The 24,139-nt window shown below is 39.3% G+C and overlaps 1 protein-coding gene across 3 annotated transcripts in view; it reads right to left on the bottom strand.

Annotated features, from left to right (window-relative positions):
- The window catches only part of ZFAT (zinc finger and AT-hook domain containing), a 102,862-nt gene that overhangs the window by 68,995 nt on the left and 9,728 nt on the right, over window positions 1–24,139 (bottom strand). For all 3 annotated transcript variants that reach the window (XM_069780105.1, XM_069780104.1, XM_069780106.1), the window contains exons 2-3: window positions 19,821–19,991; window positions 15,195–15,455 (exon numbers count right to left, since the gene is read on the bottom strand). In XM_069780105.1, the coding sequence (XP_069636206.1) occupies window positions 15,195–15,455; window positions 19,821–19,991 (432 nt within the window). The remainder of the gene's footprint in view (window positions 1–15,194; window positions 15,456–19,820; window positions 19,992–24,139) is intronic.

The following is a 24,139-nucleotide window of genomic DNA, read 5'->3' on the forward strand; positions in this document are numbered from 1 at the left end:
AAAAGGAAACACAGGCTTTCTTACATGTTCTAGGTTTTTTGAGAATGCGTATTCCAAATTACAGTCTGATTGTAAGCCCTCTCTGTCAAGTGACCCAGAAGAAGAACAATTTCTAATGGGGCCCTGAGCAGCAAGCATTTGAACAAATGAAACGGGAAATTGTTCATGCAGTAGCCCTTGGGCCAGTCCGGGCAGGACAAGACATTAAAAATGTGCTCTACACTGCAGCTGGGGAGAACGGCCCTACCTGGAGTCTCTGGCAAAAAGCACCAGGGGAGACCTGAGGCTGACCCCTGGGGTTTTGGAGTCGAGGATATCGAGGATCTGAGGCCCGCTACACTCCAACAGAAAAAGATATATTGGCAGCATATGAAGGGGTTTGAGCTGCCTCAGAAGTGGCTAGTACTGAAACACAGCTCCTCTTAGCACCCCGACTGCCAGCGCTGGGATGGATGTACAAAGGGAGGGCCTCCGCTACACATCATGCAACTGATGCCACATGGAGTAAGTGGGTCGCACTGATCACACAACGGGCTCGCAGAAAACCCCAGTCATCCAGGAATTTTGGAAGTGATCACAGACTGGCCAGAAGGCAACAATTTTGGAATACTGCCAGAGGAGGAGGTGACATATGCTGAAGAGGCCCCAGTGTATAATAAAATGTCAGAAAATGAGAGGAAATATGCCCTGTTTACTGACGGGTCTTGTCGCATTGTGGGAAAGCATCGGAGGTGGAAGGCTGCTGTATGGAGTCTGTCGTGGTTTAAGCCCAGGTGGCAACAAAGCACCACGAAGCCACTCACTCACTCCTCCCTGTCACGGTGGAATGAGGAGAAGAAAAGATAAAGAAAAGCTCGTGGGTCAAGACAAGGACAGGGAGGGATCACTCCCCACTTATGGTCACGGGCAAAAGACAGGCTCAACTTGGGGAAGAAATAAAATCAATTTAATTTACACTACAAATCAAATCAAAACGAGGATAATGAAAAGTAAAACCAAATCTTAGAACATCTTCCCCCACCCCTCCCTCCTTCCCAGCTCAATTCCACTCCCAATTTTCTCTACCTCCGCCCCCCGGCGGCGCAGGATGGGGGTTGGGGTCAGTTCATCACACCTTGTCTCTGCCGCTCCTTCCTCCTCAGGGGGAGGACTCCTCACTCGTTCCCTGCTCCACCGTGGGGTCCTTCCCATGGGAGACAGTTCTGCACAAACTTCTCCAACATGAGTCCCTCCCACAGGCTGCAGTCCTTCATGAACTGCTCCAATGTGAGTCGTTCCCATGGGCTGCAGTCCTTCAGTCCCAGCCTGCTCCAGCGCAGGCTTTCCCATGGAGCGTTGGCCATCTCGTGGGGCCTCCATCCCCCTGCTCCGGCGTGGGCTCCTCTCTCCCCGGGCTGCAGGGGGGCATCTGCTCCCCTGCTCCCCTCCGTGGGCTGGGGGGGGACAGCCTGCCGTCTGGTCTCACCACGGGCTGCGGGGGCATCCCCTCCTCCCCTGCTCCTCCTCCTTCTGCACTGTCCTCGGTATCTGCAGAGATGTTCCTCTCACATTCTGATCCCCTCACTCACTGCAGGTTCCCCCTCTTAAATCTGTTCTCCCAGAGGTGCTACCACCATCACTGATGGGCTGGGCCTTGGCCAGAGTTGGGTCCAACTTGGAGCCGGGGAAGGTTCCATCAGCTTCTCACAGGAGCCGGCCCTGTGGCCCCTCCCCTGCTACCAAAAACCCTGGCACAGAAACCCAAAACAGAGTCCTATACAACAAATCGCAAAAACTGCTGAAGAAGGTGAATCCAGTCAGTTTGCAGAGGTGATAGCCATCCAGCTAGCATTAGATATTGCTGACGGAGAAAAGCGACCAGTGCTCTGTCTCTATATTGACTCACAGATGGTGGCAAATGCCCTGTGGGGGTGCTTACAGCAATGGAAGCAGAGCAACTGGCAACGCAGATGTAAACCCATCTGGGCTGCCACACTGTGGCTAGATATTGTCATCTGGGTAGACAACCTGGTTGTAAAAGTACGTCACGTAGATGCTTACATACCCAAGAATTGGGCCACTGAAGAATGTCAAAACAACCAGCAGGTGGATCAGGCCACCAAGATTGAAGTGGTTCAGGTGGATCTGGACTGGAAACATAAGGGTGAGTTATTTATAGCTCGGTGGGCTCATGACAGACACCTCAGGCCATCAGGGAAGAGATGCAACATATAGATGGGCTTGCGATCGAGAGGTGGACTTCACCATGGACACTATTGCACCATTTATCCATGAATGTGAAACGTGCTGCAATCAAGCAAGCCAAGCGGTTAACGCCCCTGTGGTATGGAGAGTGATGGCTGTAATATAAATATGGGGAGGCCTGGCAGATTGACTATATCACACCCCACAAACCTGCCAAGGCAAGCGCCACGTGCTTACAATGGTGGAAGCAACCACCGGATGGCTGGAAACATATCCCATGCCTCATGCCACCACAACACTGTCCTGGGCCTTGAAAAGCAAGTTTTATGGCAACAGAGCACCCCAGAAAGAATTCAGTCAGACAATGGGACTCATTTCCGAAACAACCTCATAGACACCTGGGCCAAAGAGCATGGCACTGAGTGGGTATATCGCATCCCCTATCATGCACCAGCCTCTGCGAAAATTGAATGATACAGTGGACTGTTAAAGACTACATTGAGAGCAATGGGAGGTGGAACCTTCAAACATTGGGATACACATTTAGCAAAAGCCACCTGGTTAGTCAACACCAGAGGATCTGCCAATCAAGCTGGCCTTGCCCAGTTAGAACTTTTACGTACTGTAGAAGAAGATAAAGTCCCTGTAGTGCACATGAAAAATATATTAGGGAAAACAGTCTGGGTTACTCCTGCCTCAGGCAAAGGCAAACCCATTCATGGGATTTTTTTGCTCAAGGACCTGGGTGCATTTGGTGGGTGAGGCGAAAAGATGGGGAAGTCGGATGTGTGCCTCAAGGGGGTTTGATTTTAGGTGAGAATAGCCAATGAATTAAATTGTATAATGTCAGTTGCTATATAACCCTGCCACTGTATGTTATCATCACTATAGTTGTTATAGGCTGTATCAATGGTATTACAGTAAGAATCACTTGGATCAAGCAAGAATGAACTTTGATAAAATTGAGCAAAGTGCAGTAGTGATGGAACCAGAACTGACTTCAGCATGCAACAATCCAACACTACACACCTTCCTCCTGCTGTGCCCAATGTCACCTTCCCACCGCACTGCACCGAAGCCCAATCCTGCTCTGCCAACTCAGAAGACTTCATGCCATCCCTCCTGCCCAGAAAGATTGGTATGACAGATAAAGCCCAAAGTCAGGAACCAAATGAACTCAATGACCATTTTATAGAGCTGGCCCATAGACTAAGGGAATGATATCTGTGTATATACATCTATCTATCTATCTATATCTATCTCAAAGGACGGAAAAGGTGATGGCAATTGATTAGGATGTACTGGAAAATATGGGATCTGAGCATGACATAAATGGTACAGAATAAGGAGTGGACTTCTGTCCTGGTTTTGGCTGGGATAAAGTTAATTTTCTTTTAGTAGTTGGTATAGTGTTATGTTTTGGGTTCAGTACAAGAAGAATGTTGATAACACACTGATGTTTTCAGTTGTTGCTAAGTAGCATTTAGACTAAAAGTCAAGGATTTTTCAGCTTCTCATGCCCAGCCAGCAAGAAGGCTGGAGGGGCACAAGAAGTTGGGAGGGGACACAGCCAGGGCAGCTGACCCAAACTGGCCAAAAGGGTATTTCATACCATGTGACATCATGCCCAGTATATAAACTGGGGGGATTTGGCCGGGGGGGATGGCTGCTCAGGAACTAACTGGGCATTGGTCAGCGAGTGGTGAGCAATTGCATTGTGCATCACTTGTTTTGTATATTCCAATTCTTTTATTATTATTCTTGTCATTTTATTATGTTTATTATTATCATTATTATTTTCTTCCTTTCTGTTCTATTAAATTGTTCTTATCTTAACCCACAAGTTTTACCTTTTCCTTTCAATTTTCTCCCCCATCCCACTGGGTGGGTGGGAAGTGAGTGAGTGGCTGCGTGGTGCTTAGGTGCTGGCTGGGGTTAAACCACAACATAAAGACAATAATCAAAATTTTAAAAATGTACTCTCAGAAACATTTGTGTCTCTAAATTCTCTTGATGTTACTGTGGATTTTTGTGAAAATTCTACAAACTTTGTAGAATTTATGATTCCATCATTAATGAATAAATTATTTTTCTCCTTTCCATATGTAATTGTTCAGATGATTTTAGGATTATTTCTCCTAGTACTGGATTCATTATCAGTCTTATTTAATGGAAAGTCTTCCAACAGTCTCTCTGGATTAGGCTTTTTTTCCCTACTATTATTGTGAATCAACAGCCAGAAACATACTTCTCTTTTTCAGTGTTGATTCAAAACCAATCCAGGTTCAAAACAGTTCTTTGGTTCAACCTATCTCCGGACATTTTGAAGGCCTGCACTTCTTCACTTTGAAGGCATGCACTTCTAAATCATTCCCTGTTGCTGTTCAGAATGTCTTCAGCCTCTTAAGTTGGATAACCTTCAGACCCGTTAACTAGAAAGCAACTCAATAATTGTATTCAAAACACTCATCTGAAATAAGAATGAATAATCAGTAATCAGCTAAGTTGTTCCTTGAAGCTATTTATTCCTTAAAGCAAATGAGGAATTCCTTACTAAAATTCTAAAAACAAATAATAAAAATGCTTATATATGAGGAATTAGCAGCATACAAAATAAAAACAGAGGGCTGCAAGTTTATACCAACAAAATTTCTTTATATTAGATGAAGTGGTAGAACATGCAGGGTAGAGAAAACAAACTTGGCAAATTAAGGCATTATGCAAACATACCAGAGGTAATGAGTAACGAAAGCAAAAACTGATGGAAGAAAATTATAAATGAAGCTAGTGAATTTCTTTTTTCCCCTTTTTTCCCCTTTTTTCCCCTGAATCTAAAGCAGCTGACTCAATCTCCAGAATAAGTCATTCAATGTATATTCATAACATGCTGTAACTGCTCTATTGAGATAGGGAAACAATCTATAAATAAAAACTAGTAACAGCAAAGCTGTAGTGTGTCTACAGTTGTTTATGACATACAAATAGCAAAAGCAGTGGAAAGATATGCTACATGGAAATGGCTCTGTTTTAATTTCAGTAACATTTTGTTAATATTCAGCTGAGATTCAAATAAGTCTGTCTCCCATGATCTTACCTTAATGGAACAAAGGGTTAAAGAGTGCTGACTGTTCCTTGAAAAAATGAAGGACACAAGCACAAACTAAAGTAGCATAGTTAGGACTGAGCATGTAACTACCACCTGGATAAACTGCAAGCTCTTTACTACATACACCACCAGAAGGAAACAAGGTATATAGGAGTTAGTTTAGATTTCTCAGACATACTGAGGCAGAAATGTGTATACTTACAACTGTTAACGACTTGATGCTAATCTGTAAATCTGAAATTCATTTTTACAATACCTAGAACAAGCAACAACTACACAGCAAACTGAGTTTAAACACAGTTAAGCAAGTCATCTTTCTGTGGAGTCATGTTAGCAATGTTTTTGCCCCAGCTTCCAGTTTCTAGATTATAGAAAATTATGCTCTGTCTTGAGAGCCCCCTGCTTTTCAGAGCCTGCTAATGATTTCTCCAATTTCATCAGATAAATTCTTTGACATGTGCCTCTTCTCAACTACCTTTTTCTCTGTAGATTTCTATGATTTTGGAAAATATTGCGGCTTTATAGATATAAAGGGTCTCACTATGTCCCAATTTAACTCCTTAGTATAGTTGTGAATTAGTGATATTGAAATCACGTAATTCTAACACCATTTCTCTGGAATACTGCAAAGGGATATTTGAATATAAAGAAATATCCCCTTCAACCAGAAACTGTGCAGTGTTTTCTTTTGGTGTGATGAACAGGGGTGGGAGGAAACAAACGCATTTTTCCACATGTCCTTCATGAAACAGCCTCTGTTAGTTTATTATCAACAATAAAATGAGTAGTCACAAATTTCACAGCAGGATCAGGCCACCAACAGAAGCAAGTCTTCTCAAAAAGAATCAGAATACACAAAAAATGTAAGCTGCTTATTAAATTGTGTTCCCCTGAGGCACTTCACATAGTGTTAAACAACAAATACAAAAATTAATTGGGTTAATTACTCTGCTTTTGTTCAGTGGACACTAAGAGTTAGTGATTGGGGGGGGCGGGGGGGGAGATTTCATATACCTCTGGACAAAACTCTCATTTTTTGCATGTTTTAGCTAAAAAAAATCCAGAACCACAGATTGAAAGGAAAGCTCTGAGGAGGACAACAGCATTTTCTCCATTTTGCTTGGGATCACATAATTAATTCCTAGCAGGCACATGAATAGAATCCAAGAACCCTACTCCTAAATCCTCCTTCCTAACCATTACAAAGTAAGAGTTAGTCAGTTTAATGATGAAATAAAGTGGTTGAAACCAAACCACAAAAACATTTTACGGCCTTTTCATGTTAACCTGTAACTCTATTAACTTTTGAATATTGGAATTCTACTAAAAAATAGAAAAGGAAAAAAAGGATGAACCACAGACTGGAGTTTGTTAGTGACCCACACTAATGAATAACTATTACCACAGTAACAAGCTAACATATGTTTCATGCTGTTTTTCTTTCCTAATGTGCCTCTATCAGGCAGATCAGTTTGCTAGTTCCTTCAGTTTGACTAAGGGTAAAAGCTGTGGAAAAGAACAGACGTGTTACAATAAATATAGCTGACTGTGACTCCCTGCTTTCAAAACAGAACTCCAAAAATGCTATTAAAAAAGATTTTAAAAAAACATACAGAATTGCAACATAAAAATATTTCATTAAAATGTTGCTATTTCATATTCATAGAAACCTTGTACACAGATGCCAAGCACTAAATATGAAGACTGTGACCATGTGAAAATATTTTCTTAAGAAACCCAAAGCTGGTAAGTCCTTCAAACAAAGGACTGAATCTCAACTTCCATCTTCCCAATATGAGCTGAGAACATCCAGCAGCTAACAGGAGGACTACATACAGTACCTGCAAAGATGTGAGGAAAGTACTGAGTGTCATGCAAATTCCGTTAACACACAAAAAGCCCACACTTATATTGGCCAAAAACAGGCAAGCAAGAAAATTCAACTGATATGCTGATCATATATCTTCAACTGGTGCTGAATATTTGTATGAACATTCTCAAAACTCACATAATACACGAGAAAAAAAAAGTCTCCTCTCTAGAGAGTGGTCAAGTCAAGTTCTGATATTTAAACATTAGAATTTATTCACTAATCTGATGCATGTTGATAGCAGTAACCCCATTCTTCCCCTTTCTCAGAGGAACAAGCATCTTCCAGAAACCATCTGTTGATAAGGAGCTGAGGCTTCACACATTGTCAATACTTTTTGCTACAAACATAACTATATCATAGTCTGTGTGTAACCTGAAAAAGACTTTACAAAAAAACCCAAACCAATGCTCCCCATCAAATCACCAAACCAAAAAAAAAATTTAACTCTCAATGACAGCTTCTTTCTTCCTGAACTCTCTTTACACAAAAAAACCCTGAACTAGAAGGTATGCTTTAGGAAAGGATTAAGAGGGAGACAAAAGCATGTTTTAATGAAAAAGAAGAGCTTCAGCTTTGACCACAGGGCTCAAACAGCCTTTCCATAATATGGGAACATCTCATCAGTAATTCAGTTGTCTTACTTAAGTGTTAGCATTGTGAGTGTCAAAATAAGTGCTTTGTCTCTCACAACTAGGACAATTCCCCTGTATACTACAATTCTTGTATTATACAGGAACATTCATAAGTGATTTTAAGATGATTTATGAGAAAGTGGAGTATATGCAACTTAGAATAGCTATACAAAGTTTCTCCAAGCGGTAAGGGTCTTTGCTTGCTCCTAAACAGATTTATTTAGACAAACTGCCTCACTTTGCATCCCCCTTGCTAAGCAGTCAGCTTAGCACTTTGTCAGCTGGCACTTCAACTCACCAGACAAATAAACTGACCTCCTCTATCTAGCAACAGGCATTTTAAATGCCTGCCTCTGTTTGTGCAAGAAATACAACGCTGTGCCTGTGCCTTCTAACACGTTTAAGAAATGGTGGTGTCTGTGTTGACAAGTAAAGCTACTGTCCACTCTGAATGAATCACTGCTTTCAGAGTCCCGTCGAACTAGATTGTTCATCTGTCCCATGATTCTATTTGAGTCATTAATTGAAGGTACTGCTCTCTGCATTCATAATTGGATGTACAACATTTTGCAGATTCAGCCACACATCCCTAATTGGCATGTTTTTAAACTACTCTTCATTCAAATTACTATTTTTTATCCCCTAAAAGATGCTGGTATTTCATAGTGGCAAGAGAGCAGCTTGAAAAAAAGAAGTAAACTGGCCATGCAAAATGAACTCGTGCAATCGCTTCTCCTGCAGAGACTGACATACTACTTGTAGAAAGAATTCATTTAAATTAGAATTCAGCTGATGGCAAAAACATTTTAAACTAAGGCCAAAAGTGCCATCTTTGAGAATTATGCAGGCTCTTAATTCAGTAGGAATGAACAGTTCACTCCAGGGAAGAGACTCTGTTCACTGCTGTAATCTGTCTTCCACCAAAATCCCATTCCCCGGTCATCCAATGTCCTCTCTTATTATCTGCCAGAGATTCAGGTATGCTGCAGTGTGGGAGAGGGATGGTGGTTAAAATAATTATCTGTTGTCTATCTCTCAAAACAAGTGAGTTTAGAGGTGGCTGCTGGGGAACTGATCCAATCCAGCAACAGCCAAAATCCCCAAACCCATCCCATCCCAGTGGTGGAGGCTAAAGCAGCTCTATTTTCTGGCTGGGAGCAGACACAGTGAAAACACATGGCAGTTCAGGAAGAATCTCAACTCTTCTAGTTTTGTCTTTAGAGAAAAAGAATGGATGGCAGTACCATCAGCCAGCCAGATCCAAATCATTAGCTGAAACTGTCAATTTGGTTTAACCAAATAAAAACAGAAATAGGTGTATTCGCAGCTCTGCTTAAATCACAGCAACTTTCTTAGGCAAGTAAGCTCTCTATTAAAAAAAAAAAAGCATGTACATGGGGGATTTCTAAGCACAATGGACATTTTTTTTAATTCTGTGCAAAAAATTAACACTTTTTTCTTTCTGTTTTAGTGAATGGACCCACAAGGTGAAGGCAATCTTTACCCATTAAAGGATTAAATTAGATGCACAGAAGATGTCAGTGACCAGAAAGGCTTGGTGACTCCTGAAAGAGTGGGAGAACTATCAGTGAGACACTGATCTCTGAGGTCAATGTGGATCACTAACCACAGAAGCAAAGAACAGCAGAGGCCTATTACATCCAGTTATTCCTCTGACCAACACATACTGCAGCTTCATAGAGATTTATTCATTGTAATTTCAAATGTCATGTAATTTCAAACACTTCCCTTGTGGATCTATAAAAGACAGCAAAACATTTTATTACTTCGAAACCTTTCCTAATATTTCAACTTCAGCTCAAAACATATATTGTGTTTCTCTCAATAAAGAATATCACACAGAATATCAGTATGCATATTCTTAACATTTATATATTTAGCATATTTTAGCAATAGCTAAAACATTAGTGTGTTATCAATATTATTTTGGTCACAGATCTAAAACACCACATCATACGAGCTGCTACAAAAAAAATCAATGCCATCCCAGCCAGACCCTGCACAAAGTGAAAATATACTTGATTATTAATCAGATGTCCATACAGTGCCAAACTTTGCAAGAAATGAAAAACATGAGAAAGTAGTAAAAAAACACTACAGAAAAATCCCAGAAGCATCAGAAAAACAGATTAAAGTAATTTCAAGTTGGAAAGACATGGATAAAAAGGGGGAAAAAAATAACCCATATGTATTAGGTATGAGGTCAAAGACTAAGGGAGAAGAACTTGCAGTCCAAGCTCCTTATGATTTTTAGCCATCTACTCCGAAGGAGTGTGTCTGAAGTGCTAGAGAAGATATTGTAACTCTGGAAGGTTCAAAGACCCTCAATAAGATTCTCCATCTAGCTCTAAGAACTTCAGCAACAGAGAAATCTCATCAAATTAGAAGTTTAAGTACTCCTTTTCTCGTATACACCAAAATAAGTGTGATTTCAAGAAGTTTTTGTCTCAGGGATAGTTTACACTAGAAAATGTTGGTATCAACCATATTCTGCTCAAGTAACTGAACTATTTGTTGGACATTATATACACACAAAAACACACACACAAAATAAATACCTGGTGTAATACTTGCAGTATAATCTGCTGAGACAGCTACACCACTATCTGTGTATGTGTCATGGTTTAACCCCAGCCAGCAACTAAGCACCACGCAGCCGCTCTATCACTCCCTCCCTCAGCTAGACAGGGGAGAGAAAATATAACAAAAGGCTCATGGGTCGAGATAAGCACAGGGAGAGATCACTCACCAATTACTGTCATGGGCAAAACAGACTTGACTTGGGGAAAATTAACTTAATTTATTGCCAATCAAACCACAGTAGGGTAATGAGAAATAAAGCCAAATCTTAAAACATCTTCCTACCACCCCTTCCCGGGTTTAACTCCACTCCCGATTTTCTCTACCTCCTCCCCCGAGTGGCACAGGGGGACAGGGAATAGGGGTTGGGGTCAGGTTCATCACACGTTGTCTCTGCCACTCCTTCCTCCTCAGGGGGAGGACTCCTCACTCTTCCCCTGCTCCACTGTGGGGTCCCTCCCATGGGAGACAGTCCTCCATGAAATTCTCCAACGTGAGGCCTTTCCACAGGCTGCAGTTCTTCACGAACTGCTCCAGCATGGGTCCCTTCCATGGGCTGCAGTCCTTCAGGCACAGACTGCTCCAGCATGGGTCCCCCGTGGGGTCACAAGTCCTGCCAGAAAACCTGTTCCATCGTGGGCTCCTCTCTCCACGGGGTCACAGGTCCTGCCAGGACCCTGCTCCAGTGCGGACTTCCCATGGGGTCACAGCGTCCTTCAGGTATCCACCTGCACCAGCGTGGGGTCCTCCACAGGCTGCAGGTGGAGATCTGCTCCACCGTGGACCTCCCTGGGCTGCAGGGGGACAGCCTGCCTCACCATGGTCTTCCCCACGGGCTGCAGGGGAATCTCTGCTCTGGCGCCTGGAGCACCTCCTCCCCCTCCTTCTGCACTGACCTGGGGGTCTGCAGGGCTGTTTCTCTCACATATTCTCACTCCTCTCTCCAGCTGCAATTGCTGTTGCACAGTAACTTTTTCCCTTCTTATATATATTACCCCAGAGGCAATACCACTGTCACTGATGGGCTTGGGCTTGGCCTTGGCCAGCGGTGGGTCCGTCTTGGAGCGGGCTGGCATTGGCTCTATCGGACATGGGGGAAGCTTCCAGCAGCTTCTCACAGAAGCCACCCCTGTACTCCCCCCACTACCAAAACCTTGCCACACAGACCCAATACAAACAGGGGGAAAAAAAATCATGGTATAAACCAGGGATGCTCTTGTGTTTTGAACACCACTTGTAGTTCTGGTCCTCCATCTCAAAACAGTTACAGCAGAGTTGCTGAGAAGAATAAGACTGACCAGATGCATAAGCAATTTCCATATATAGTCCAGTTAGTCTGTTACTTAAGACTCAGGATAAGAATAATCTAAATGCAAATACGTGGATTTCTAAATTATGAACCTTATGCAAGAGGTTATACAGAATTATTGTTGCCCACTTTCCAGAGTTATAAAGTAAGATGGCACCCAATGAAAGGAGCAGCATCAAGTTTAAGAAACAAGCAGAAGTACCACTATTTCACAGACTATGTAGTCACACTCTTAAAATCATTAACACAGAACATACTGAAAACTAGAAAAGCAGACAGCTTTGTAACCCACTTAGATAAATTAATGAGTTTAACAGCTTTCAGTTGCCAATGATATAGGTGAAACCTCTAGTTCAGGGACTCTGTCAACAACTTTGACAACTAAGAATCTTGGTGCATTTTGATAAGTATTTTTTTTTTAATTTTTAAACTATGAAAAGGTCCTCATTAAATTACATGAACAGATAAAAAAATATTTCTAATTTCCTTCTTTGCTTGCCTTTTCAATGTTAGTCTTTCTTCGTTCACATTTAGAAGGTTCACCCATCATCCTCAAAACTTTCTTCATAATGAAAATTGAATCCGATAACAATTCAACTCCAAGAGCTCAAATTTTAAAGACCGTGTTTTCCGAGCTGGTAAAGCAATGCAAGTATGACAAACAATCCTAGGCATAGACCATATTGTTCTTGTCCACTCCTCAGAAAGTTTTGAGCTACTCAATGTCATCACATTTTCTGAAAGGATAATAATAATAATAATACACATGCTACTTTCATCTACGTATTGAAAAACTGAAAAGTTGTCACAAAGCAGTTCATGTGGTAAAGCCAGAAGTGAAAAGTATTCCTGGGATGGGACAGTAGTCAGTAGATGGCTGAAGACTGAATTTCCCAGATGTATTCCAAGGAAGAATTACCCCTTCAGAATAAAAACAGCCCCCAAATACCTTCACAGTTGGCAGTCAAGGTAGGAATTTCTGGGCTGGAGATGTTCTAGCTGCACTAGTCATCACAACTGGAAGCCCTTGTTATTTGCTGCTCAAGAATGACTTACTTTGCTTGATTGGTTTGCTTTTGCCAGAGAATTAAAAAAAAAAAAGTTTCATCTGCCCAAAACTCACATAAAGTTAGATAATTTGGACAAATGGATTACTTTGTATGCACATGACATTCACCTCTGAGCAAAGTTAAATAGGCAGTAGGACTAGATGATCATCTTAGGTCCCTTCCACCATTCCATTCCACTCCACTCCACACCATAATGAATATTCACTGTTGTCTTTTTAAACAGGCTTCCCAGAGGGGTGATCAATGCCCCAAGCCTGTCAGTGTTTAAGAGGCATTTGGACAATGCCCTTAACAACATGCTTTAACTTTTGTTCAGCCCTGAAGTGGTCAGGCAGTTGGACTAGATGATCCTTGTAGGTCCCTTCCAAGTGAAAATACTCTATTCTGTTCTGTTCTATTCTAAAACTTTGAGAGGCTGAATATATTCAAATCAGTCTTAAAGCTAAATTTAAACAATGAACTTTCATACTCCAAAGACAGTCATTCACGTAAAAGTTTTGTAAAATAGAAGAGGTGAGTTTGGCATTATTTTTTAAAGAGTAGAACAAGCCGTCCTGTGCGATGGTGGTGCATTTCTTTCCCCCTCTCCAGGCTGATTTATGAACTCAGGAAGGCTCACTAGGCATAAGTGCAATGAGTAAGGCAGTTAAGCGACCCTTGACTGTGCCAGGAACTCTTACACAGCTAAGACAGGGAGATATGCTGTGCGTCTCAAGGACTCCTGCTGCCCGGCAAAGGCGGGGGATGGGAATAGAGATAGCCTGTTCTCTTAACAACCTGCAGCCAGTTCTTTCTCATAACAACCTTGAGACATTACAATCCTCCCCTGACAACCTTGGAGCATCCTGTATCTATGTTTTGAGTTATTCTCCAACAGTCTCGGAATTTTCCAGTGCAGCTGGGATTCTGGCAATTTGTTAGTGACGAAAGTCAATCATCGCCCAAACCTATAAACAGTGCTACTGAGCGAGGCCCTTTGAGCTCTCCTGGACCGCAGCAGGCTGTGACCAGCATTTCCTTCTGAGCAGGACGCCTCTCAGAGCTCACAAACTTTCCGGTTTGTGAAAATCACAGGTCTGTCGCCGAAAGCCGACACGACCTGGGCTGATTCTCTTTGCTCCTTGAGGCTCGACCCTTCGCCCATTGAGACAAATGCCGAAGCATTCAATGTGAATATTTTCACTGACCTCGAGGGGAATTTTTGGCAGGTATACCTTTTTTTCTCTCTCTTTTACTCTCTTTTGTTCTCTTATACGTATTTCTCTTAGTGTCTTTATGCATGCATGTATACTAACCTGCATAGTCTATAGTAAGTAAGTTACAGCAAGTATAAGCTATTAAGTATGTTATAGCAAGTATAAGATAATGCTTTCAAATTTATACTTAAATTACTGTCATTATTTTTATGCAACTGTGAATGAATTTTAGGCTTCTATTATACTTATAACCCCTTTACATACAAACCGTTGTCCAAGTCTGGGACTAGGAGTCGATCCAGCCGCACCTAGACTCCAACAGGAGTTTAGAAAGCAAGGGGGTCTTCTCTGAACCTCGTGACTCAATGGGAGGGTTTCTCTTACCCTTTTACTCTATTAGACATAAACCGTTGTTGAAGTCTGGGACTAGGAGTCGATCCAGCCGCACCTAGACTCCAACAGGAGTTTAGAAAGCAAGGGGGTCTTCTCTGAACCTCGTGACTCAACAGGAGGGTCTCCCTTACCCTTTCCCACATTTCCTTTTACCCTATTATGTTTTCAGTTCTTATATACATAAGTTTAGTTTGATTCTGATTTAATTTTCCTGTGTGCATTTCATCCATGTACTAAGTAATAGAGTGAACCTTGTCAATGAATTCTGTGAAGTCGCACTTTTATACAAATTTCTATTAAATCATTTTTCTATTGCTAATACAATTGGAAGCGATTCTTCAAGCGATCCGAACCTCTCTTTCTCATTTTTAACCACCCCCCCCGCGATATCCTGAAAAGCAGTCTTTAAATCTATCAAAAGAACAGGACAGAATCCATGTTTCCCAAGTCACAGGACAGAAACACCTATACAGGATCATCCATCCTACCCTATGTGTGATACTTACCTATGTGGCTCATACCACTTTTCACTGGAAAACTGTAATCCTCTTTGTGAAAAACAAAACAGTTGCTTACGCAAAAGAAGCATTTCAGGGAGTTTAAGATAATTATTAGTGCAATAAACATTTTGACCTTTTTGAAAAAAATTAAAATACCTTGTCTTTCTTCTCAGTTTTGCTTCAACATGCTTTTTGTGTTAAAAGAAACAGATAATTCCATTCCACTTAAAATTAACACTGGGGATTACAAGTTGTTACCAATCAGGTCACAGGATGGAAACATACTGTTTCACAACATGCTTCAGATATTTTTGTTGGATGTTTTCTTACCTCCATCTCCTTCTTCCTCTCCTTCATTTAAAACAATAATGCAGATATGTTTCCTTAGCTGACGTGTGTTGGAGAACTTCCGATTGCATTTCCTACATTCCAAGCTGCCTGGTGAGACTTCAGACAGTTCCAGTCCTTCTTCTGTCCCAGGCAGAGTTTCTTCACTTTGAACAGGGTTATTTTCTGCCGCATCTTCATCCACACAAAACTTCTTAGTAGACCCTTTTGGTCTGCCCCTTCTCCTCTTCACTACAAGAAGCTCTAGAAAAGAAAGTTAAAGTTAAAAGAAGTTATAATTAAATTCCACAGCTAATTAGCTAATATCCATCTAATCTTTGAAAAATAGGAATATTAAATGAAGTCTGAAAGCCTCTATCCCTAAAGCTTAAAAAAAGGTTAGCTTCACACAAACTTATTTTTAAGCAGTGGTATTTGTTGGCATTTCTGCAAAGCAATAACATTTGTGTTACTGAGATCGGCAGATATCAAAGTGCCACAGTTTTACAGAAATTAGACTGGAAGCACTCCTTTAGATTGTTCTATAACTGTATCAGCATGCATATTCTACAAAGTTGCTCTGCTGTGTTCTGACACTCTACAAAAAACCTTTTTAATTTAAATCACTCTCGAAGAAATTGCTTAAGTATTGAGATGTATTCAGAGAAAAACATTTCTCTTTTAAATCCAAAAACTCATTGTCCTTTTAATAAATTGAACAATTACTCTCTATTTTTCCTCTGGTTCTTCATTGTTAGCACTTTCCAGCCAAAAGTTGGTATAAAAAAACGTTGGCAACAAATAAATTCCAAAAGTCATGCAAAAAATGTTTCCTTAATGAGTATTTCAAATAATTAAAATCAGAACTCATCCACAATTCTTAATACATAACTTTACATTTCCATATTTCTGTAGAGGAAACATTGATAAAATCAATGAGATGTAGTGAACATAGAAATGCATGACAACATAAAAAACTTCACACTCGTATTTCCTGCTTAAGATTTCTCTCATCACTGCTGTAGTTAATTCAAAAGCCAACTTGCTATCACCCGCTCACAGATGTAACTGTTGACTTCATTGACCAAACCAATTAGATCCCAAGAAAACTTTAAGTCAACAAAAGCAGATACTCAGAGGGAAGGGTGGAAACTTCTGGATAGTAATTAAGTTATTTTAGATTTCATCCTAGCTATAACTTACTTCTATCTAATAGTTTAATACAGTGAAAAGAATCGGTCTCTATCAGTCTCTATTTTTCTTGTCAATCTCGAGGGTTGCTTGCTTGGTTTTTTACTTCTTTATACTGTGTGCTTGAGGAACTATCCAATTGTTACTGTACAGATTTTAGTTAGTTACTTTGAACTCGCTCTGCTGCAAGAAACTGTCAGTACACAAGCAGCAAACCATGGTAGCACTGAAATGATTTTTTTGAGTCTGAGCAGACATCTGGTGAAGTATCATATCTACTCTGCATAGAAGGAAAAACTAGCATGCATTGAAAAGAGCTTGCCTGATGGTGCATGGAGAAACAGGACAGAGTTAGGCTTCTTCCAGGCTTTTAGGATTCATTTTATCTAACGTTAGACACTTGAGCTCTCAAATTAGTTTGTCTTCTATATTGAAGGAACAGAGAAACTAACTGCTCTTCAGAGTGCAGTTCAGATCACACAAGGCCTGAATCATCTCTGGATCCCAGGGTGACTAAGATCCCAGTTTAAGAACCTTCAGTTACATGCAGTGAAATCCAGCTTAGAGAATTAAAAGGTAAAAGAGCTTGACATGGTCATTGTAATTGCAAAAAAACCCTGGAGTTCAATGTGCATTAAAATGTGGCAAGTGAAATAGAGCAGGTATGAAGCACCTGTCAGCCATCATCTTTGTAATATCAGAGACAGACAAAGGACTGGGACATACAAAAATTTTGCCAAGTACTCTGTTTTTAATGCTCAGAAAAAAACAAGCAAACTTAAATCTTGTGCATATTTCAGCTTATGGCAGCAACGGCAAAGGAGCCCCTTAAAGTTTTTTTTACACCAAAATATTTCCAAATCTTGAGAATTGTGCAAAAATGAAAAATAAAATTATTCTCCTCAAAATTTCATACTTTTAGTGTTGGTTTGGGGGGAGAGGAAGAGGGAGGGGGAGAGGGAGGGGGAGAGGGAGGGGGAGAGGGAGGGGGAGAGGGAGGGGGAGAGGGAGGGGGAGAGGGAGGGGGAGAGGGAGGGGGAGAGGGAGGGGGAGAGGGAGGTATGTTTGTTTGGTTTTGCACAGCACAGATGGGGGAAGTATGAAATATGTCTTCTGGGTTATAAGAGAGAACAAAATGTGATCTATGCATAATTTGTATAACAGCAACATCTGCCTGGTACCCTTGGTTCCACTTAATAAAAAAATTCTAACAACATCCTACCAAAATGGTTAGGACAAATCAACTCTAAATAGATCATGACCTAACTATGGGAAAGTGGCGTGACTAAATAAAATTCAGCAGAAAGCACTGCCAATAAAATAACATTAGAATAATAAACATATACTACTTGCCTAGCATTTTACTTGTTCACAGTACTTACAAAATCATTAATTTATTACTCAGGCAGAACAAAGAGCTCCATTAACAACTCAGCGTTCACTCATCTATACCAATTCTGGAGCAGCTACAGCGTTTACTAATACTTGGAAGAGAAACTATGCTTTCAAAGGACAAAAAGATGTTCATCTCTCACTCAATGAGTACTAAAAGGAAGTTGTAATTTCTAAGACTGTCATTCATCAGTGACTTCTCCTTTTAGTGAATTACTATAAAGAAGGGTCCACTGAGAAAAAAATTGTATATTATAAACTTTTTAAAGTTTTGTCTGCTGCAAATTCCATAACAGGAGGGAAAAAAATGATGCCTTGAAAGAAAACTCTCCAAATTCCTCTATTCAACTGTGAACACAGTTTAAACAGAACACAGAAAATAACTGAATAGGACTTCAGAACAGACTACCCTCTTTTCCGATCAATCTGTGTGATGGGAAAGAAGAAATACTAAAGTATGTCTAGAATATAAGTTGAAATCTAGGTGAAAGTAATTTACCTTGACATTCTTACTGACAGCAGATGGCAAAGAGTTAGGCTACATAATCTGAAAAAGGTGGCACCATATGATCATATCAGATGATGAAAAGTACTCACCAAGAATAATGAAAAAGGTAACTTATGAATATGTAACTTAGCATATGAATGTTATATTTTACATAATTAGATTTGCAAAGTTGTTTTCTTAAAAGCTGCGTATGTCTAATTTCTGTTGCTTCACATCATAACAGTAATTACATACTATCCTCATAAATGTACAATGCATGCTTAACAACATACAATACAGAAAGTGCAGACAATCCCTGACACAAATGCAAAAAGAAGTTTACGGAAGAGCCTTTTTACTAAAAAGAATACAAATATGTTACAAAGTACTAATGTCACTGTGCTCAGAAATACAATTTAGTGAAGGGATAACAGGAAACAAAGATTTAAGAAAGGCAGATGCATGCTGCATGCCTGAGAAATTCATTCTGTACAATGCAAATAAAATTAGAATGGCATTTTGAAACGTGATGTAGATCTGATATTTATTCATCTTCTTCTGATGCACTGTTAATTTTAGGCATTGTGTGAAATAATAATCTGGTGCAATTTTTCCTCACCAACTATCTGAGGAGATAGCAGTTACACTTGAATACTACATGATCATTATTAGAAATATCTTCTTATGGTGATGAAGTTAACATAGCTGCTGAATTACTGCTGGTAAATAAATGAAGAAATATCACATGCATATGTTAATGATAAAAAAAAAATCCTGTAAGCATGATATTAGAGTGTTTTTTATTCATAAGCACATAGTTTTTAAAATCCAGAAATCATAATGACTGGAAAATCCTAGTAGTTGTCTTAAGTAAGAGGTTTGCCAACCATATAAATCCATTGCTCAGTAAGGGTCTAAAAGAAGATACAATTATGAAGTCTGAATTACTTTCAACCCATTGCTAATATTACCAGGGATTCCAATTATAATCAGTTAAAAATGGAATGAATGTCACTTCTTCCACTGCAGAGTAAAATTTTTCTGTATAACTAATTCAACCTTTGACTACCAGACTGTTTTATTTACCAGTGCCAATATCAAAGCACAGTTACAAATTATTTCCTTTTTGGAATAGAACTATTAGTATTATCTGAATCACAACAAAGAAGTTAGACAACTCAAAAAGCACACCACCATTCCTAAGCCTCAAGACACACCCCCATCCATTGTATCCTGGTTGCTTTCCACTGCTATTACACAATCTTCCCACTGCTGTTACATAGCTCAATTTAAAGCTGTAGGAATCAGACCTTTCTATACTTGACATTTAAAATTAACGGACCAATGTCATCATCCTCTATCACATGCTGAGTTCATCCACATCTGTCTTCTGGTCTATTCTGCACTGAATGAAATTCAGGGTTGCAGTTGTACAGTGACCATTATGAAAACAAGCTATGTAAATTGTTCTATACACAATGCAGAATCATCACACCACAGGTTTTATTAAAAAACTAAATTACTTTGAAAATTACATTCCTCTCAATTTATGAATGTACCTTCTCCATCTTTGTTTATGTTTGTGGGTACTGTTAGAGGTTGGAGCGGAATAATGATGTCATCCACGTTGGTCCCTTCTTCTGTATGCTTCTCAGAGACATGAGACAATAGTTCAGATTGATTTGGTGAAAATAAGTTACAAAGCTTACACATGAAGATGGAATTGATCCCTGAAAAATAAGTTTAAAAACAAGGAGTCAGTATTTCCAAAATAGTTTATTTTTATTACCACTAATTATTGAGATTTTGGTTCAGCTAACCCAGTAACTATCAGTTAACTTAAGACACTTAATAGACAGTAATGAGTTGAAACAAAGAATGTTACACTGTTAAATTAAGACATTCATAATAAATCCCCAAATGAATTAATTTAAGAAATGGTTAAACTCCTACCCAGATCCTCACAGGGCAAAAAATTTCTTCTGGCTCAAATCTTAGAAATTTTCTAACAAGATCCAAAAGGAAGCAGGATAAAGACTTTTTTTTTCCCTTCCAGCCTCAGACAACATTACAATTTCATATTTTTTCAAACATACAACAGAATTATATAAGACATTAAGTCATTGTCCAGGTTTGTTGTGTATCACATTGGTATAAATGCAAAACATTTTATCCTTTAGAAAGCAGCTCTGAAATACAGCTGGGCTCCAAATCCTAATTTATGTTCACAGACCTCACTGTTCTTTCCTACATGTGCTTAACCTTTCTACTTACCTCACCTAAACAAGCCTAATTCTCTAATTACCTGTGTTAAGTGCTGGAAACAAAAGAAGGAAGGAAGAATTAAATACCATAAAAGATAAAAGGAAACTTTTCCTTCACCACAGTAACATTTGTTAGAAAATAAATATATTTTATAAAATTGTATGCTTTGATGTGTCACTTTTGCCTTAGCATGTTACCATGAGCATACACTGTGAGTTAAAAATGTTAAGAGCATAATTTCGGGGGTCATTATCCTTAGATGTGGCTCTGCCACTAATGAAAGAGTGGGGAGGAAGGTCAAAACATCTGCAGCACAGTAGACCACAAAATGTTGCATCATATGACGGTCACAGCTATGCAATCACATCACCTTCCTTTCTCCTTCTGGCCATTCACTTCAGAGCTGTACAAACACACAGTTTTTTCTTCTTTTATCCTAATATATGAAAAAAATATCAGGCCTCATCTTGACCCATCTACATAGAGAAAAATGGGCAGGAATAGGAGGAAAATTTAAGCAGGGGAAAACAAGTTTTTCTCTCAAAACAAAACACATCATGTCAGCCTCAGAGGCAACATTCAACATTAATGAAAACATTTAGTATTCCATACGCTTTGACATACAAGTTGTATGAAAAATTCCTGTTGACTCAAAAAAAACCCCAACAAACTAAAAACCTTCAAAGCAGCAGCAAATGAAGAATTTCATTAAAAACTTTCCTTGGTCAATGCTTTAAACAGAAATTTTACAGAACTTTTTAGACAAAACTTTGTGGTTTGTTTTATTTCACAGGCACTAGAGGTGTGATGTGAAAGCAAAGCCACAAGAGAGTAAATAAAAATAAAGAAGGGTTAATACAAAGTTAACAACTCAGAAAAACCCAGCTAAAAAAACCTCACAAACTTTTGGCATAGAGTTAGTTCAGAGGACTTTGTTTGCTTTCTAAAATTGCTGTCACTTTTTTTAATGGTTTGATTTTTCAACAGACCCTGCTCCTTTCAGTGTCCAATGAAACCTAACAACAACCAGGAACCAATTTTAACAGCACACTTGTTCTTCACCTACATATATAAACTCCTGGCCCAGAGATTGGTTTCAACTGCTCCTCTCTCTCCACCTCCCTAAGGAAAATTAGGGACGTACACTCACTGAAATCAAACTGGAACAACCAATGTTATTTGAGGTACAAACCAAACCACAGATTAGCCAGATAAGTACAGAAATAAAGTGGTATTTTGTGAACTTTGGGATGAATCTGGGGGGAAGCGAACAAGGAAACTGTTATTTTCGGACCCGTTTTCAAAACAATCCCAAGCAAAGATCACTAACCCTATTCAACATTATTCACCTCCTTTCACGACACGCTAATTATACGGTTCACCCCACTCAAGAAAAATCCATCTTTAAGGTGTTCTGAATGTTAAGAACAGCAGAGCTGGCTCTCTTTTACAGTTATTTGCACCTGAAACTATAACAAAAGCATCCTCATCTTCAGAAATAACTACCTCAAAACCAAAAGGCAGAGTATGCCTTCATCTCTTTTAAAACACCTCTGAAAAACAATTCAAATACTGTTCCTGTTTTGAAATATGCTCTATATTATACACAGAAGCAGCCATGTAAAATGTATAGTACACTCAACGTGTTCTTAGGAGCTTGGTAGGGTTCCTTCTCAGACATTTTGCTGTCTTGAGCACAAACACATTTCTGTTTTGACTGCGGTATGTTTATAATGGAAATGTTCCTTTGAACCAGTTCCTTTGAACTATTTCTGCTCTAGTTAGCATTATTCTTTTTTTTTAAAAAGTGAATGAAGCCTGTTATTGACCCAGTGGATGACACCTGTTCTCTCTAAATGTAAATGCACATTTAAGATTCACACTACAAAACCTATGAGCATTTACCTAAAGGTTTAACTAACACTGAACATTGAAATTCCATGATTTAGCTGACACTTCTATTTTGAGGTTTTATTTGCAACTGTTTCTACTTCCTAATCTGCTAGTCGTTTTCCCTAAAAGTTCAGGCTTACTGCTTTGTGTCTCCTGTCTCCTCCTTCAACGGCTGTAATCAGTACTCACGCACCACTTTATCTCTTGCTCCTCCCAGTGAGGACTTGGAAATGGGCAGAAGAGCAAGAAGAATCCCCAAAAGTCTCTGTGGTTGTTTAAAGTGCCTGACTACACAAACCATCACACAGAACTAAAGCTGGAACAGAACCAGAAGTGAACAGACCAGGTGGCAGGGAACAGTGTATTAGTGAAGGTTCAGAAAGCATCAGGAGAATATGCAGAAGATACATGTGCTTTGCTCAGAGGTGAGATGGAAACAAAACTGAGTAAAGAAATTATTTTAGGAAGCATGACTGGAAAAGGAGGTCAGATAGCAGAGGATAAACCGTGCTGATCAGGGTCCTAAACAACTAGATTAGGAGTAAGCAAACAATAATTGATTAACCAGTTGCTAATTAGGTGGTGTAGCAACAGAGGAATGAATTATAGTCAATGAAGTGTAAAAATCAAATAAGCAATGAGTTAATTAACTATGCAGGGAATCAATGATTAATTAGTGAATAATTAATTATGTAGGAAATCAACAGAGCAATTAATTAGACAGCAATGAAATATGCAGAGAAAGAAAGGAACAGTAATCAAGTATGCAGGTAAACAAACAACAGGAATTTCAGCCAAAACCAATTTGGAACATTTCGTTGACTAAACATGCTTTGTGTTAATTAATTATCTTCAGTTCACTCATATAAACTGTGTGAAGTGTACACTGAAATAAATAATACCAGTTATTTCCTTCTTAAATGGAAAAGTAAGCTGTAATGTAAGTGAAGCCATTTATTTTTTTAATTCTTCTAAAGACCTCAGCATATTTCTTAACTTGTCAATTTTTTTCTGTATATTAAGCATGTATACAGCAAAGGGAGATTAACAAATGGATTACTAAAAACAAATAGCAAGTTACAAACTTGGAAGCAGGTTCCCTTATTCCCAATCCCCTTCACAAAGCATAAAACAGTACCTGTGCTTTTTTGCTTTAAAGTTGGAGTGGGGAGGAGAGAAGGGGGGGAAAGAAGCAGGTACCTTAGAAAAATTTCTGAAATTAACAATATTTAAGGGAATCAGGTAATATATTATTGTTATATATACTTTTGATCATTGTATGACAAAACCTAGTCCAGAGTTAATTTTAACTAATCAAAAACTTTCATTTTGCATAAAAGGTAGGCTAGGAGTTGGGTACCGTTTTGTTTTATTTTTAAATAACTATTTTCACAAGAAACACAGAGCAAGGAAACAAACCTGTATTTATATGCCATAAATCATTCTAATGTATCCAAAACTTTTCACCGCTCTTTTCAATGCAGGCAACAGTTAAAAAGTTCTATAATAGCCTTTGAAGTTCTGCAACTGTTAAAAGGAACTAGAACTCTGTAGTTAAATACAAAAATAAAAATTCACCAGATATCTATTGGCCTGTGGAATAACAAAGTTGCTAGTACGCATACTTCTGCACCTGGTCAACCTTCCTAAAATACAGAGCAATAAAGTTCAGAATATGAATAACTACTTATTTCCTTCTAAACTTACAACAGAGCTGAAA

This window comes from Haliaeetus albicilla, chromosome 3, assembly GCF_947461875.1.
Source record: "Haliaeetus albicilla chromosome 3, bHalAlb1.1, whole genome shotgun sequence".
Lineage (NCBI taxonomy): Eukaryota > Metazoa > Chordata > Aves > Accipitriformes > Accipitridae > Haliaeetus > Haliaeetus albicilla.